Below are 14,620 nucleotides of genomic sequence, written 5' to 3' on the forward strand. Positions count from 1 at the left end.
TCACCGGAAGGTGTATGTCTTAGTTAGAGGGTGAGAAGTTCTGTCACTCGGGAGGGACTCAGAGTTGAGCTGCTCCTTCTGCGCATTGTGAGGAGTCAGTTGAGGTGGCATCTCATGAGGAAGCGCCCTGGAGGTGTGTCAGGCACGGCCCGCTGGGCGGAGACCGAGGAGTCGACCCAGGACCAGGTGGAGGGATCATACCTCTTCGCTGGCCCGGAGGCATCTCGGGATCCCCAAGTCAGAGATGGTGGATGTTGCCCGGGAGACGGTCGCTTGGCTCGACCTCGATGGCAACGGATAAGCGGTGGAGGATGAATAAGAATATGGCTGCCCATTAGTAGATTAATACCTGCTGTTGTGTTTACACCTGAGATGGTTAGCAACCATGCTAGTGGTCAATGACTAGCAATCTCAGGCGACGCCAATGCGGCGAGTGAATTTTTCACAAAGGGAAACGGTGAATAAATGATTAAGGAAAGGAAACGTAACAGCTATTGGACTTCGCCTGAGGATGTGGAACTACAACTGTGCAACCGTTCAATGATTAATGCATCGAAAGCGTCATTTCAATTCTGTGGCGCGAGCTGTAACCATGTGGACCTCCTCTCTTTTGAATTGTAATGTATGTTGATGATGTTTTGTCTGTCTGGTCAGCTCTACAGTGGGTCGCTCTGGCTCTGGTCCTGGCTGGGAAGTTCGGCTTCACCATGGCGTTCAGCATCGTCTACATCTACACGGCCGAGATTTACCCGACCGTGCTCCGAAACGTCGGCATGGGCATGTGCTCGTCCGCCGCTCGGATCGGCAGCATCACGGCTCCTTACGTCATTTACTTGGGTACGTTACTGCGTTGCAACGCCAGGATGCTCATTTGAATGTCAACGGTTGCTCTCGTGCGATTCGCAGGCCGGTACAACAGCGCTCTTCCGTACATGCTGATGGGCAGCCTCACTCTCGCCTCCAGTGTGGTCAACCTCTTCCTCCCCGAGACCCTCCACCGAGACCTTCCGGAGACAGTGGAGCAGATGCAGGAGTGTCGCGGGTAAGAGGAGTGGGACTGGACTCAAGTCATGGCCAGAGCCAAGTCATGTCTCACGACTGTATTTGTCTTCCAGGCTGTGCACCGGGCCCAAAAAGAGGAAATACATGGACAACGGAAGCATCAACCCGTCGCTGCAACGTGAGAGCGACGTGGAAAAATTAGCACCTTAGACAAACTTGTCAGCATGAAAAGGCTATGGAATTTTTCCCCCCTTTTTTTTAAAAAATATTTCAAGCTGCCCAAGTGTTTGGATATCCAGACTCCCTTTTATAACAATGAATTTTAAGGAACTCTTTTCAAGTGTCAAGTGAAGAAATAAAAGTTTTAAACCCTCACTTTGTGAAGTCGAAGACTTTTTTTGTCTCGTACTGGACGAGTTGCAAGTCCATCTCGAGCTTGTGTGACTTTATGATTATGACTGTAATTAGATGATAAGCAATATCATCTATACTATCTTTACGACTGCAGCAGTGCCTCGGTTTACAAGCGTCTTGGGTTTTAGATCTGCTGCTGGTTCCCTGCCTTCAATGGCCGATCAGCATGTCTTGTTTGGGTTTGGACGCGGTCTATACAGCGAGGATCTGGAGCGTAAGCCCAGTTGTGGCAGCTGTGCGTCGCTCATTCAAAGCCAGGGGGTGGCGCGCTCTTGTGAGGGGGGAGCACTTGGCTTTTCATGGAAACTCTGCAAAAAAAAAGCTGATAAATTTGCCACGTTGCACTGTAAAAGCTGCCAGAACTTTGCAGCAAAGTCGCAAAGTGTAAGCCCACGATAAAAGGACGGGGTCGTAAGCTTGTAAACCAATGTAGCTTTGAGTATGGGCGCCTTCTAGAACACCGTTTTCTATTCTCAATTCTTCAACCATGTCTTGGGATTTGGGCGAAGCCTTTAAACGTTACCCTCGTGTTGCTGGTGTGGTATATTTAAGAGACTCTGTAAGCACAAGTCGAAGATGCCCTTTGGATCACTGGACAGAAACGGACTTCCTCATGTCTTTTTTCATTCATACTCCAAAAACATGTTTTCCTTTACAGACCGAACTGAGCGTCATGTGTCATTCTTTCTCCCACAACGTGTTGAAAGCCACGGCAGCACATCGGCTCATTATCTTCAGGAAAGTCTTGTCAAACTTTGACGGTGTTGCAGATAATTAACCGGTGCTCTTTAGGAACCAGCTACTAAATGACGTAATTTCCTTGAATCATGGAGAGAATTAAGGTGATCATGAGTTTGTTTCTGGACAAAAACGGTGCCTCTGATTTCCATGGTCGTATTTGACTGTGATCCTGTGCGCTGATAGTGTTTTATAATGTAAGTTTTGTAACAGCGTCGCCTCCCAGATCAGTGGCGAGCGACGGGAAGCAAAGGTCATTTGTGACAGACGTCTATCGCTTCATAACAAGGAGACGCGGTCGCATTCTCTCTTTGACTTTTTCAGAAGATGGCCAGCACTAAAGTCAGAGATTATGACAGCATTGTCAGTTTTCTGGGCTCGTGGGGGCCGTTTCAGCGTCAGATCTTCTTCTCGCTCGCTCTAAGCATCATCCCAAACGGCTTCATCGGCGCCTACATCGTGTTTGTTGCGGCGTCACCGCCTCATGAGTGTTTGATTCCTGACAGCTACAACCTGAGTCAAGCGTGGACGGAGGTGGCCATCCCTCTGGAGACGGTGGACGGCAAGGCGCAACGCAGCTCTTGCTTCAGGCTCAACATGGACATGGTCAGGAACTACTCTGACAGAGGGCTCCGTCCGAATGAAGGCGTGAACGTGAGTGAGGTTCCGCTGGAGTCCTGTGTGGACGGTTGGAAATACAGCAAGGACATCTACCAGTCGACCATTGTCATGGACGTGAGTGGATGGTTTACATTTTGTGTACATTATGGCAAAAGAGGCTTCATGGAGCCCAGATGGGTGACTCATTTAAACAACTCAGATCTTCCCCCGTGACGGGATGGTAGTGAATCAATGAGGGACACATGAATTAGGTCTGGAAAAGAAGGTTCAATGAGTGACAAAGACGATGAAGACACCAAATGTCTCACTTGGGGCACCTGCCAATCTTTTGAGATATTGTTATGGAGCAATGATCTTCACTCATATTGCCTTAGTACATGAAGTATATTACCAGTAAATTATGTTTTAAACATAACAACTGGTCACTTAATACACAGTAGGATCATATTTACAATCATATTTACAGGTAGGGACCATTTATGATCGTATAAACAGAATAAAATCCCGGTTTAAATCATCATTTATTGTGCACAAGGCGCAGGAGAAAAATTATTTAGCATCTTTTTATCGTCATTTCCGAGTAAGCTTGAGCTGAGTTGCTCAACCGGGTTTAACCACCTTCTATATAAAGTCATTTTGACGAAGACATTCTTCGTTTTTTTCAAAACTGAAGGACTGTAAACCATAATTTAATCTGAAATACCCACTGCTGAGTCAGGAAGCTCTACATTCTGTGGAGCAATGTGCTAGCAAGAGACGCTCTTTTTTTCCATCTTAAAATCATTAATAATTAATGTACAGGTTTTAAAAAACAATCATTGGGTTTTTAATAACCGTAACAATGAGAACTTCTCAGCCACTTCAGGGCAACACAGCGAGAACACAAGAGTCATAAAGATCATTTACACGGTCATAACTCAGGCTTTAAATCCAAAGTAATGTCGATAGAACTTTTACAGTATAGACGGATACGGTGTACCTACCGTGCAACGTCGTCTTTCGCAGCAGCGGAACTGACTCGTCGTGTGATCTGGACGACCAGTGGCACATGAACGCTTAACCCATTTGACTCGAACCATCCAGCTAATGACGTAATTGGACGCGAGACTAGGGTCTTCTGTTGGCCGCGGTCCACGTGTGACTCACTATCTCTGCACACACACTCGGCCTGAAAGACTCCCGTGCTTCAAGCCAAACAGGAGCTACTTCACTAACTGTGTTGTTCTCGTTGCAGTGGGACTTGGTGTGTGACGACGCTTACAAGGTCCCGCTGACGACTTCCATCCATTATGTTGGGGTTCTCCTAGGTGGCCTTCTCTCAGGTCAGATGTCTGACAGGTCGGTCTCACGACACGTTATCACTCCTAAGGTGTTGCGTATTGATGATTGTCAAGTGGATTTTTGGTGTTTTGGACATTCAAAGAGAACAGTTCGGTTTAAGGTGCAGAGTCCTGGGGTTACCATTGCTAGCTCTCACACTACGTCACTTGTGGGGTAGCCTGACTTGAGGCCCAACATTACGTAAACATCCGGATACGGACGGATCCTTCATTTCATCCGTATTTTTGCACATTTCCACAAAGTTTACGCACCAAACGGAGCAGTACCAGCAGAAACCATGGAGGGCAGTGTTGCTGTTTCTGCCTGACATGTAGCTCTAATGAGACATGAGGAAGACTTGACAATGCTGGAAATTCTCCGTCCTCCAGTCACGATATATTTAAGGCCTCATGACAATCCTACAACGCTGCCTACGTTTTCCTGATTTGAGCAAAAGGAAAACACAGAGTCGGTTTTGGAGTTTTGTCTCTGACTCTATGTTCCTCCCCCTGGTGGATATATTGGTGAACTGCATTACCAACGCAAAGAAGGGAGTATGTGATCAGTGACGGTAACAAAGGACCAGTACAATGTCGTACGAAATGTGAGCATAAATGTGCCTTTATGGTGCCGAGCTTCCCGTATACCAAGTGTCACCAAATTGTATTCCAAGAGTTCAGTTGAAAGCCTAAATGCAACAAGCGTTGTGGCTTTCTGAAACGTCCACTTGCTAGTCATGTTTCGCTTCATGAGTCAGCATCGTCGTTGACAAAGGACACCACTGACCAAAGCGTTCGATTGTTGCAGGTACGGCCGGAAGTATGCGCTCTTCCTCATGATGGCTCTTCAAACAGTGGCGACGGCCGCGCAGATATTCTCTCCCAACTGGGTGGCCTTCACCATCTTGTTCAGTATTGGCGGAGCCGGTTCGGTCTCCAACTATGTCATTGCCTTCGTGCTCGGTGCGTAAGTCCCAGGAGCAGCATGTGGGCTCATCATCGACAAGAACTGAAGATAGTTTCTCCCACAGGCACAGAAATCCTCAACGCCAAAGCCAGAGTTTTCTTCTGCTCCCTGGGCGTGTTCATGAGCTCAGGTATTGGCTACATGCTGTTAGCTCCGGTGGCGATGGCGTTGAGGGAGTGGCATCTGTTGATGATCCCGATGGCGGCATGTGGTCTGATCTACATCCCAATTTGGTGGTAAGAAGCCAACCTTTAACTGTCATTTTATGAAGAGTTTGTTGGGACTTACCAGTCAGAATGAAGTGAGAGGATAGCATAGTCAGCAATCACGAGTATTCAATCGTGTCGGGTCGGGGTAAATTTTAAAAAAAAGAGCTGAGCTAAAAGGCAACCGTTCCATCTGCCATTTGTGGTCATGAGTTTTGGGCTGTGACCAAAACTCTTGAGCGCCTGGACTCTCTTCGAGGTAGCGCGACAAGCTCAGCCATCCAGGTGAGACTCAGAGAAGAACCATGGCTTCAGAACGGAGCGGATCCAGGACAGGTCTCAGCGACCCAAGCTCGACTTGCCTTTGGCTTCTTCATCACTGGGGGATGAGTCGAGAATAAACAGTATTCCTCCTCTTCAGGTTGGTGCCAGAGTCTCCGCGATGGCTGTTCTCTCAAGGACGCGTGAAGGAAGCCGAAAGCATTCTCATCTACGCGGCCAAGAGGAACAGGATTGTCCCCCCGGAAACTATTTTCAGTCAAGATGAGGCAAGTGTTTGTTTGCTAGCGGCGCTAGCGGCGCGTGCTCGCCACCAAGAAAATTCACAAGAAAAATTATTGGACATTTTTAAATGTATTAATCAATTATATTATAGTTTTAGGGGGGTTATGCCCAATAATAGAAGAAAAACAATTAGCATATGTAGCGTAATATGGCGTGACTGTGGACGGTCTGAATTATGAGGCACACAAACAAAAAAAATGTACTCATTTATTTTATTAAATATTTTTTAAAAATAAAATAAAAATTCCGCGCAGGGATTTTTTGTGGTTTAGACGAGTCAGTTGTGTTAAAACATGGTGGGTTTGTGTGACAGACACCACTCTGACTGGCTACGACAGCTTATGCTAATTCCGTACTTAGCGGTTAGCACGAGCTAGTTTCTTTGCATGAACTCTGAAGTCATCAAATTCTCTTTAAGTGCTTCGAGACAACACACGCTGATAAAGGCAAGATTAGAACTTTTACTGGCCGTGGGAGTGGAGTCTTATCTGGAGGTGGTGTCACGTGACATCGAGGCTCCTTCAGCGCGGCTCGAGAGCGCGAGGCTAACTGAGGCGGGGGGGAGTTATGTGAGGGCCACATCAAGGGCCAGATGTCACATGATGATTTCAGGCTGTGGGTCGCTCTCTGTGTTCACAAGCTTCACTTCCTTCCCAGATCGACGCAGCTCTGAATGCAAATGAGAAGAAGCACAACCTATTTGTGGTCCTGCGCGACTGCAACGTCTTCATCATCCTCCTGCTCTGCTCCTTCCTCTGGTAACAGCTCCGCTCCCCACCTCTCAAATCTCCGCCTGCTTCATCCTGCCGTCCCACAGGGTCATCATCACCATCGGCTACTTCGCCTTGATCCTCAACACCTCCAACCTGCACGGAGACCCGTACCTCAACGCCTTCCTGTCGGCGGTGGCCGAGGTCCCGGCTTACCTCATCGCCCTGGCGCTTCTGCGCTTCTTCTCCAGACACTTCTGCCAGTCGTCGACTCTGTTCGTCGGAGGAGTGATGATCCTCTGCGTTCATCTCATCCCCATTGGTGACGGCTCCTCTCCCTCTCACACACGCCACATTTCTCCAAAAACATGCCCATGACCTTGAGATGAAGGTCACAGGCACTTATTTTGAGTTCACATCTAAAAATGATGAGCATCCTGAACGCACCATGAGGACTGTTTCTATCATAATACATTGTATCTTATCTTTTATGAATTTAATGTTTCCATTTTTTCACAATTAAATTATTTATTTTCAATTAACTTGGTCTTTTATTACTAATTATTGATCAATTATTGATCAGTTTAGACTTTTTATATTCTGTTCTTCAGAGAACACGATTTAAAATTTATTTTAGTTAAAAATTAATTTTTTTTTTTTTTAATTGCACCTAAAATATTGATTTAAGTTCCTTTTCTTTAGATTTTAGTTAGTTTTATATTTAAAAAATTATATAATATGTAAAAATATTTTAAAATATCTTCAATACTCATGTAATAATACGTATATATGTAATATATGTACATGTAATAATAATATTTACTGACGCTTTTTTAATTTATCAAAAGCAAAATACGTTTTATTTCTGACTGATAGTGAATTGATTTATATTTTTCCTCTTCTTCATGAATCATAATTTAAAGAATTGTATTATTATTCATCATCTGGAATGTATTTATGAACAATGACGTTACTTTCTCCTTAAAATCCGGAGGAGTCTTCTCCGATGAGCTCACACTAAGACCAATTTTCCCAGATCTTCCCTGGGTGGGGGTGCTGCTGGAGATGTTGGGGAAATTCGGCATCACCGCTGCGTTCTGCATCGTCTACACCGTCTCCTCGGAGCTCTTCCCCACGGTGATCAGGAACTCGGCCATGGGATGTTGCGCCATGGCCGCCCGTCTGGGCACCATCATCTCCCCGTTCATCATCTACATCGGTGAGTGTCTCCACCTCCGCTTCGGGCCGGAACAAACTTGATGCAGTCCTGTTTGTTGCAGGGCAGTTCTATAAGGCTTTGCCGTATATTCTCATGGGAGCACTGGCTCTTCTCGGCGCCTTCCTCTGTCTCCTGCTGCCGGAGACGCACAAGAAGCCGCTTCCAGAGACGCTAGCGCACATGCAGAAGCTGTTCTGGTGAGTCCAGGATGGATGGATAATGGATGGGTGAGTGGATGGATGGATGGATAATGGATGGGTGAGTGGATGGATGGATGGATGGATGGATGGATAATGGATGGATGGGTGGATGGGTGAGTGGATGGATGGATGGATGGATGGATGGATGGATAATGGATGGGTGAGTGGATGGATGGATGGGTGGGTGGATGGATGGATGGATGGATGGATGGATGGATGGATGGGTGAGTGGATGGATGGATGGATGGATGGATGGATGGATGGATGGATGATAGATGGATGGATGGATGGATGGATGGGTGAGTGGATGGATGGATGGATGGATGGATGGATGGATGGATGGATGATAGATGGATGGATGGGTGGATGGATGGATGGATGGATGGATGAGCATCAGAGCATCACACCAAACATTTGTAACTGGTCTTCTGAATTCTTCTTCTCACGTTCCAAACAGGATAAGAAACAAAGTCAAAGATGGAGAACCAGAGAGTGAAGCTGGCGACGACCAACTCAAAGAGGGAAGATGCATTCAGGAGCACAGGTTCTAGTTACCTCACACAGACACGAAGGTCATGACCCCACGCCCACGGTGACACGAAGCAGCTCTGTGGAAGTTTTTTTTTCAGTGTGTGTTGCTAACTTATTGGACAATGTTTTTCTAAAGACCAAGGAATGTTTGTATAATGTCAATTAAACTCTTTTAATCTGTGTGTGATTGTATTTGTTTTGTGTTTGCCATGATGCTTTCTCCATGAAGAATCTCCAAATATGAGTGAGAACTCACAATGACCGCAATGTTTAGGCGCCATTTGTAGAACTTTCCCCTGCACACTCTGCTTTCTTCCCACAGTCCTCAAAAGGAGGCTGTTGATGACTTTATTTTTCATAAAGATGTGATGAACTGGGTATCTCTTCCCAGTTGCCCCGAATAGCTGGGATGAACCACAGAAAATTAATCTATGAATGACTTAAAAGTAAAAGTAGGAGGAATACTTCCAACAAACTGGATGGTGACCCGGCAACATAACAAGAGCGCCCCCAAGTTGTGACCCCAAATAATCCCATGACACATCATGATTGTTTTTTAAACTGAAACTTCCCCTCGGTCTTTTATTTTGTAGTCCTGCGCTCCGCTTGTGCGTCTATCGTAAGCAAAAGTGAAACTGCAAGATGCGCTCACTGACTAACTGGATCGCTTGGCATCCGGAGGAACGCGGCTCTGTGGATTATACTTTTTCTGAAATATCTGGATGAATTCGGTCTGATGTGTCTCCTGAAGATTGGTTTAAATCCAAGGTACGTTTTGTCACCACCTGTGGTTGGTTGAACCACTGTAAATCTGATGCTCATAAGTCAACGGTGCGTCAACACAAACGTTAATAGACGTCAATACAGTGTTCAGTATTATATTAATGTGATGAACGACAAAAGCTCAACGGTGCTGTTCTTGACTGTGTCAGATGAACAACGAAATCCACATTGTTGTCGACCAAATTCTCAAATCTGAAAGTGAAAGCGGATTAAACTTTGAAAAGCTTTCACTTTTTAAAATTTTGTTCTTTTTGCTTGTTTTTTTGTGATTTTTTGTGAACTAGACGCCATTTGTATTCGTTGTAGTCATTTATGTTTGTTTTAAAGTGGTTTGATGTGTTTAATAGTAGTTTCGTTTTAACACGTTGCTCCTGACCAAGTCACGCATTTGACCTTTTATATATATTTATATATATCGACATATTTCGACACCAGTTCGCACGTGTTTTACCCGACATCTTCGAAACAATCGGAAAGAATTGAGTGTAGCAGTTGTTAAACCGCCACGTCACACTGACAGTACCAACGTTGACCGCAAGATGCCGCCAGATTCATACATTGAAATTGGCTGAAAAAAGTGCAACTGAATTATATCCAACATTTGCTCGTAACTCAACTTTCTTTTCATGTGAGATCATGTTACACATTTACTTACAGATGCAATTTTAAATACTGAAGTTTAACGATTAGCGTCAGCGTCCACGTCTGCACTGTGATACATTAAAGTCTGCGTATAGACCAGATTTAGGATTAATTTCCCCTTATTTTGGGGTTAACTCGATCACCTGTGCGAATGGTGACCCGTCTATATGATCCAAAGCCCGGATCTCAAGGAGCACTCGAGAATCTCTGTAGCTTTTTCCAAAGCATAAACATTAAGTTTGAAAAACATTGAGACTCTCTCTCACCAGTACTAGGAAGAAATCTCCAACTTGCCTCTAACAGGTCCACAACTTTTGCCTCTGGTAGAATCCACGTTAAGGTGTTACAGCTCAGTTTTAAAGCCCGTTTCGCCCTGGTCCATTATGGAAATGCTGACCTGCAACAGGTCTGCCAGGACCCTCAGATCCTGCGATGGGCCCCTGCTGGTCCCCACAAAGTCCTCACTGGAGCCTTCACCCTTCAGGGCACCTCGACTCGGGAACCAGTGGCTCCACGTTAAAGACTCTTGAAAAACATTACAGACGGGTCACGTCACACTTATCTTAACTTATTATGCAGAGTTCAGAAAGGTGCCGAATTAATAAAGGTTTTATTACTACAATAAACCTGTCCATCCACAAGACTCAGACGTTTGAAAACAGGTCCGGTAGAAGCCCTTATGTGGCACTGCTTTGATGACGGCCGGCGACATGAATCCTCTTTACATTTGCGTCAATGTAAAAGTGACTGGACTTAACGTTTGAAATTTTTCTGTCACTACTGAGACAAATTCCCTGTATTTTCATGACAAACTCTTTTGAGAGTACAACAGTTGTTTACCACTCGGTGGCGCCAAAGGCTCAGGAATCAAATCTTACAAGGTCAACAAGTCAAATCTTTTTATAGATTTATCATGTCATAATCATACTTTTACAGTAATCGCTCCAGACGCTTTTGAAAAGCGCATAAACAATAAGAACCCTTGTTTCCCCTCAAAGTAAAGTGGTTAAAATATATCTGTATCACTCGATCCATTATGAAATGGCAGACTTGTGAGTCGGAGAGGGGTTTTTTTTCGAGCAGAACTTCCTCATACCACCCGAGGGCCGAAACATTTCCACCCTGGAACGGCAAAGATGAGCAGACCGATAACCTGTTTTTGGCAAAAAATCAGTTGGGCGTGTGCCTTGTGGATCTGTCAGCAGTTGTTTTCAGATACTGTCTGGAGATTTGCCACCACCAGTGCTACTCACCGTAACTTCAAAAGCATTTGCTCGGAGAGCTGCCTATTTTCACAGCCTCCAATCTGAGCGACTCCTACTGCAAAACAAAGATGGCCGACCACTTCTCAGCCGACGGTGCACATGGTTTTCATTCTAGTGTCGGCTTTCGGGAGAGAGTCATCTTGCTAAGATCAGGTTGCACACGATGTGGGGAGGGAGAGAAACATCTTTCATATTTATTTACTCAACTACTGCCTCTATTTACATTGGCGTCTGTTTCTGTATTGGTAGCGATCATTTTCATGGCATAAACAGACTTGCCAATTTGTTTTATATATTCACAAACAGCGTAAAATATGAGCTTGAGTTGCAATGATCACAAGTTATCTCAGAACATGAACAACATATATATGTATTTCTATTTGAAATGAATGTGTTTATTGTTGCATTTGAGTGTGGAATGTTCTGACAAAGTGGAATTAACCTTGTCAGTTAGAAGTCGTGAAGTTGTGAACGAGGCCCCCTAGCGTCCAGAATGCAAGCTGAGCCAACAGCTCTTCTGGTGAAGTCACTTGATTTCTTGTAAATGCCTCTCAGATTGAACCAGGTCACGGCGAGGAGGCAGCGCCTGCCTCTCTCCCTCCCTCCCTCCCTGCTCTCACACTTGTATCCAGTGAGTCGGCACATTCTCTCTTCTCCATATCATGAGAGAACGGACCACCTCCGGCTTATCTCCGTGGCAGAGGGGCCATAAATGAATGATAGCTTCCAGTCAGAGACACAGACGGCTGCTTTGTCTCTGTGGAGGTGTGCACTTTTGCACACATCTTTTTTTATGAGCGTGTTGATTAAAGAAGTGAAGTCCGTGCTCAGAACTCTGGTTTGGTCACAACAAAGACAAGTCTGAAAAATGACTTTGACCTCAGGGGAGATGGAGGAGGTGTGAAAATATGGTCCTGTTTGGATCAGGACGCCTGAGTGGAGAGATGATCTCACTCTCTCAAGTGTTTTTTTTTCAGGATTCATAATTTGGAAATGTTTTGCTCAGTTATATCACTGTGGATGATTAATTTTACTGCTGCCGAGGCCCGATTGAGAGGCATAAATGGCCTGGCCAGGTCGATAAGCAGCGACGACGTGCTGACACCGACTCCTTTTATAGGAGCTGAGGTGGTGTTTTTGTTGTATTTGTGGCCATAGTGATCACCAAGGTCAGACATGTTTTTGAAGCACTTCACCACCGTAGCGCTCTGGCGATCTGGGACACCCTCTCCTCACCGTCCTGGCTCTGCCCCGGGGCTTCCTCCCACCTGCTAGATCAGAATATTCACAATATTTTCTCAGTGGTCAAGAAATAAATTATGAACTTTTTTCATCACCTTTTTGAAGAAATGGGGCCAAATATTTTTTTTTTCAGTAGCTGTGACTATGGATCTGAATTCTTAGATGCTAATGTCTTTTAAAAACGAAATTAAAATATGTTGCAAGATCAAGAATAATGGATCCGAAACCAGGGTTTAGTGCACGGGTTTTCAGTTTAAAAAAAAAATGCTGTGTTTATAATATTTTTCGCTGAGTAGTCATATTAATAATCCTTTTACTCACTTTTTAAAAGGTTTTTATTTAAAAGTAATACTTTTTTGAACATTTCTGAATGTGTGTATTTACTTTCTAGGTTTTCTTCTTTCTTAATTTTCGCATATATTTCTGAGACAAATTATTTTTGGAACATTAATTTAAACCATGTTTCTTGTTGCTATACGTTAATAATTTATTTTTATTAGTACCTTGTTACAAAGTCATTCATCACTAATATTAATGTTTTAAACTGAGAATGCTGATGTAAAATGAAGTGACTTACAATAGGGATTTTTATTTGCCGACTCCTGCTCAGTGTAATGCATCGATAGCCATGTCATGTAATGCAAAGAAATGTAGGTCACATGAATGGTAAATGTAATTACAATGTATTAAAGGAGAATTAAATAGCTAGTACTGAAAAATTACATTTTTTACAACTTTTATTTTGAGTAATAAAAAAGAAATAATAATAGATAATATTAACATTATAACATTATAAATAACATATTTTAATACATTTTAAAAAATGAAATAAAATGAGTTTTTCCTTGTAAAAATATGAAACCTTGATGCACAATTTGTCCATCACCATAGTGTCTTCAAAAGACATGGTTGATCAATTTTAGGACTTGTGTTATGATGATGACCATTTCGTTTTAGACTTGTCAAAACAACTGAACCATCACATGAATGCAAGTTTAATAAGTATATCTTTTACGCCTCAATTGACTGACAGGAATCCAGCTTCCTTTTGTGTTGTCTTTATCTTGTGCGAGCGCCAATTCATTCACACACACACGATGCGTTCACCTCAGATGCCCCGCAGTAGGTTGCCCGAGGGCGACGTGCGTCGGTGTGTTACCGGCTCTAGCCACACCCACACCAGGTGTTTTTCTTGCAAATGCCTTCCCTCCCGCATCAACCGTGTGTACACAAGATGGATGTCAAATACAGTGATCAGTTGATGTCCTTTCATGAGAGCTCCGTAAATGAAAGGGGAAGGTTAGTTTTCGATGAGCTGAGCGAGTCCCACACATTTGGGTCGCACGCCTGACCGATAACCACGTGCAACACAGTACACTTCCTTTCTCAGCGTTTATTTTCGGGAACAAGGAGGGAGTCTGCACATGTGGGTGAACCGTTACGAAAGAGAATGAAACACATGAGAGTCTGAATAAATAAATATTGGCTGAAGAAGAAGGCGATCCAGAGTGTCGTATCACTTTCACGGCCTTTGTGTAATTTGTTTGCAGAGTCAAATCGCTCCTGCTGCGCGTGAGCTAGCATGCTAATGTTGCTGCAACTGAGTGAGGAGGTGGCACAGCGCAGGTGAAAACAATGACCTTGTCCACATGGAGACGGAGCTGGTCCCAATCGCTCAAGTTCCGCGTCGGCTCAGTCGGTAACCGATACTTGTTGAAACCGAGTCCCAGCGAGATGAAAACGTCTCCGTGTCATCAGCTGATCCGGATAGTTTTAAACGCGTCTACCTTCCTGAAAGTTGGCTCTTCACACGTCGCACTACAGGTTAGCGTTAGATTAGCAATAACGGTTCATCTTACTGTCAATATTGGCGCAAAATCTCGAGCTTCTCGTTCATGATAATGAACCGTTGTGCTGCGGATATGACAGAAAAGCCAGTCACAAGTTCAACATTTCAAGCGTTAATGTTCTAAAGCCACGATCAAACAAGACCTTGTGGGATTTAAAGTCAAGCTGCCCGCCGTGGTGTGGAGTGAGCAAGAAGCAGGTGACAACAGCGCTGCTGAAAACGCTGGAAAGACGACAGACGACTCATGTTCCTGACCACTTGAAGTTCAGCGTTGACTTGGGAAGAAAACTAAACCGCGTCGTCGCGAAACACCAGCGTCTCTTAGCCGATCCATTTGTTTAGTCCTGT

General features: G+C 44.4%; 2 protein-coding genes across 2 annotated transcripts in view; both read left to right on the plus strand.

Annotated features, from left to right (window-relative positions):
- Window positions 1–1,368, plus strand: part of slc22a5 (solute carrier family 22 member 5) — a 13,743-nt gene extending 12,375 nt beyond the window's left edge. Inside the window, exons 9-11 of the mRNA XM_053846943.1 lie at window positions 655–837; window positions 907–1,042; window positions 1,116–1,368. Of these exons, the coding sequence (XP_053702918.1) occupies window positions 655–837; window positions 907–1,042; window positions 1,116–1,212 (416 nt within the window). The 3' untranslated portion in view covers window positions 1,213–1,368. The remainder of the gene's footprint in view (window positions 1–654; window positions 838–906; window positions 1,043–1,115) is intronic.
- Window positions 1,369–2,481: 1,113 nt separating this feature from the next.
- LOC128748520 (solute carrier family 22 member 4-like) lies at window positions 2,482–8,540 on the plus strand. The gene is made up of 10 exons (XM_053847381.1): window positions 2,482–2,889; window positions 4,010–4,113; window positions 4,903–5,057; window positions 5,126–5,297; window positions 5,689–5,815; window positions 6,489–6,589; window positions 6,649–6,863; window positions 7,578–7,760; window positions 7,822–7,957; window positions 8,418–8,540. The coding sequence occupies exons 1-10, from the start codon at window positions 2,482–2,484 to the stop codon at window positions 8,509–8,511; spliced, it is 1,695 nt and encodes a 564-aa protein (XP_053703356.1). The 3' UTR covers window positions 8,512–8,540.
- Window positions 8,541–14,620: the final 6,080 nt, after the last annotated feature.

The sequence above is a fragment of the Synchiropus splendidus genome, chromosome 17, assembly GCF_027744825.2.
Source record: "Synchiropus splendidus isolate RoL2022-P1 chromosome 17, RoL_Sspl_1.0, whole genome shotgun sequence".
NCBI lineage: Eukaryota > Metazoa > Chordata > Actinopteri > Syngnathiformes > Callionymidae > Synchiropus > Synchiropus splendidus.

Excerpts from the sequence above, each read along its gene's own strand:
- LOC128748520 (XM_053847381.1), top strand. The coding sequence starts at position 2,482 with ATGGCCAGCACTAAAGTCAGAGATTATGACAGCATTGTCAGTTTTCTG. Across the intron at positions 4,114-4,902 it reads TCAGGTCAGATGTCTGACAG|GTACGGCCGGAAGTATGCGC; the intron begins GTCGGTCTCACG and ends CGATTGTTGCAG. Across the intron at positions 6,590-6,648 it reads CTGCTCTGCTCCTTCCTCTG|GGTCATCATCACCATCGGCT; the intron begins GTAACAGCTCCG and ends GCCGTCCCACAG.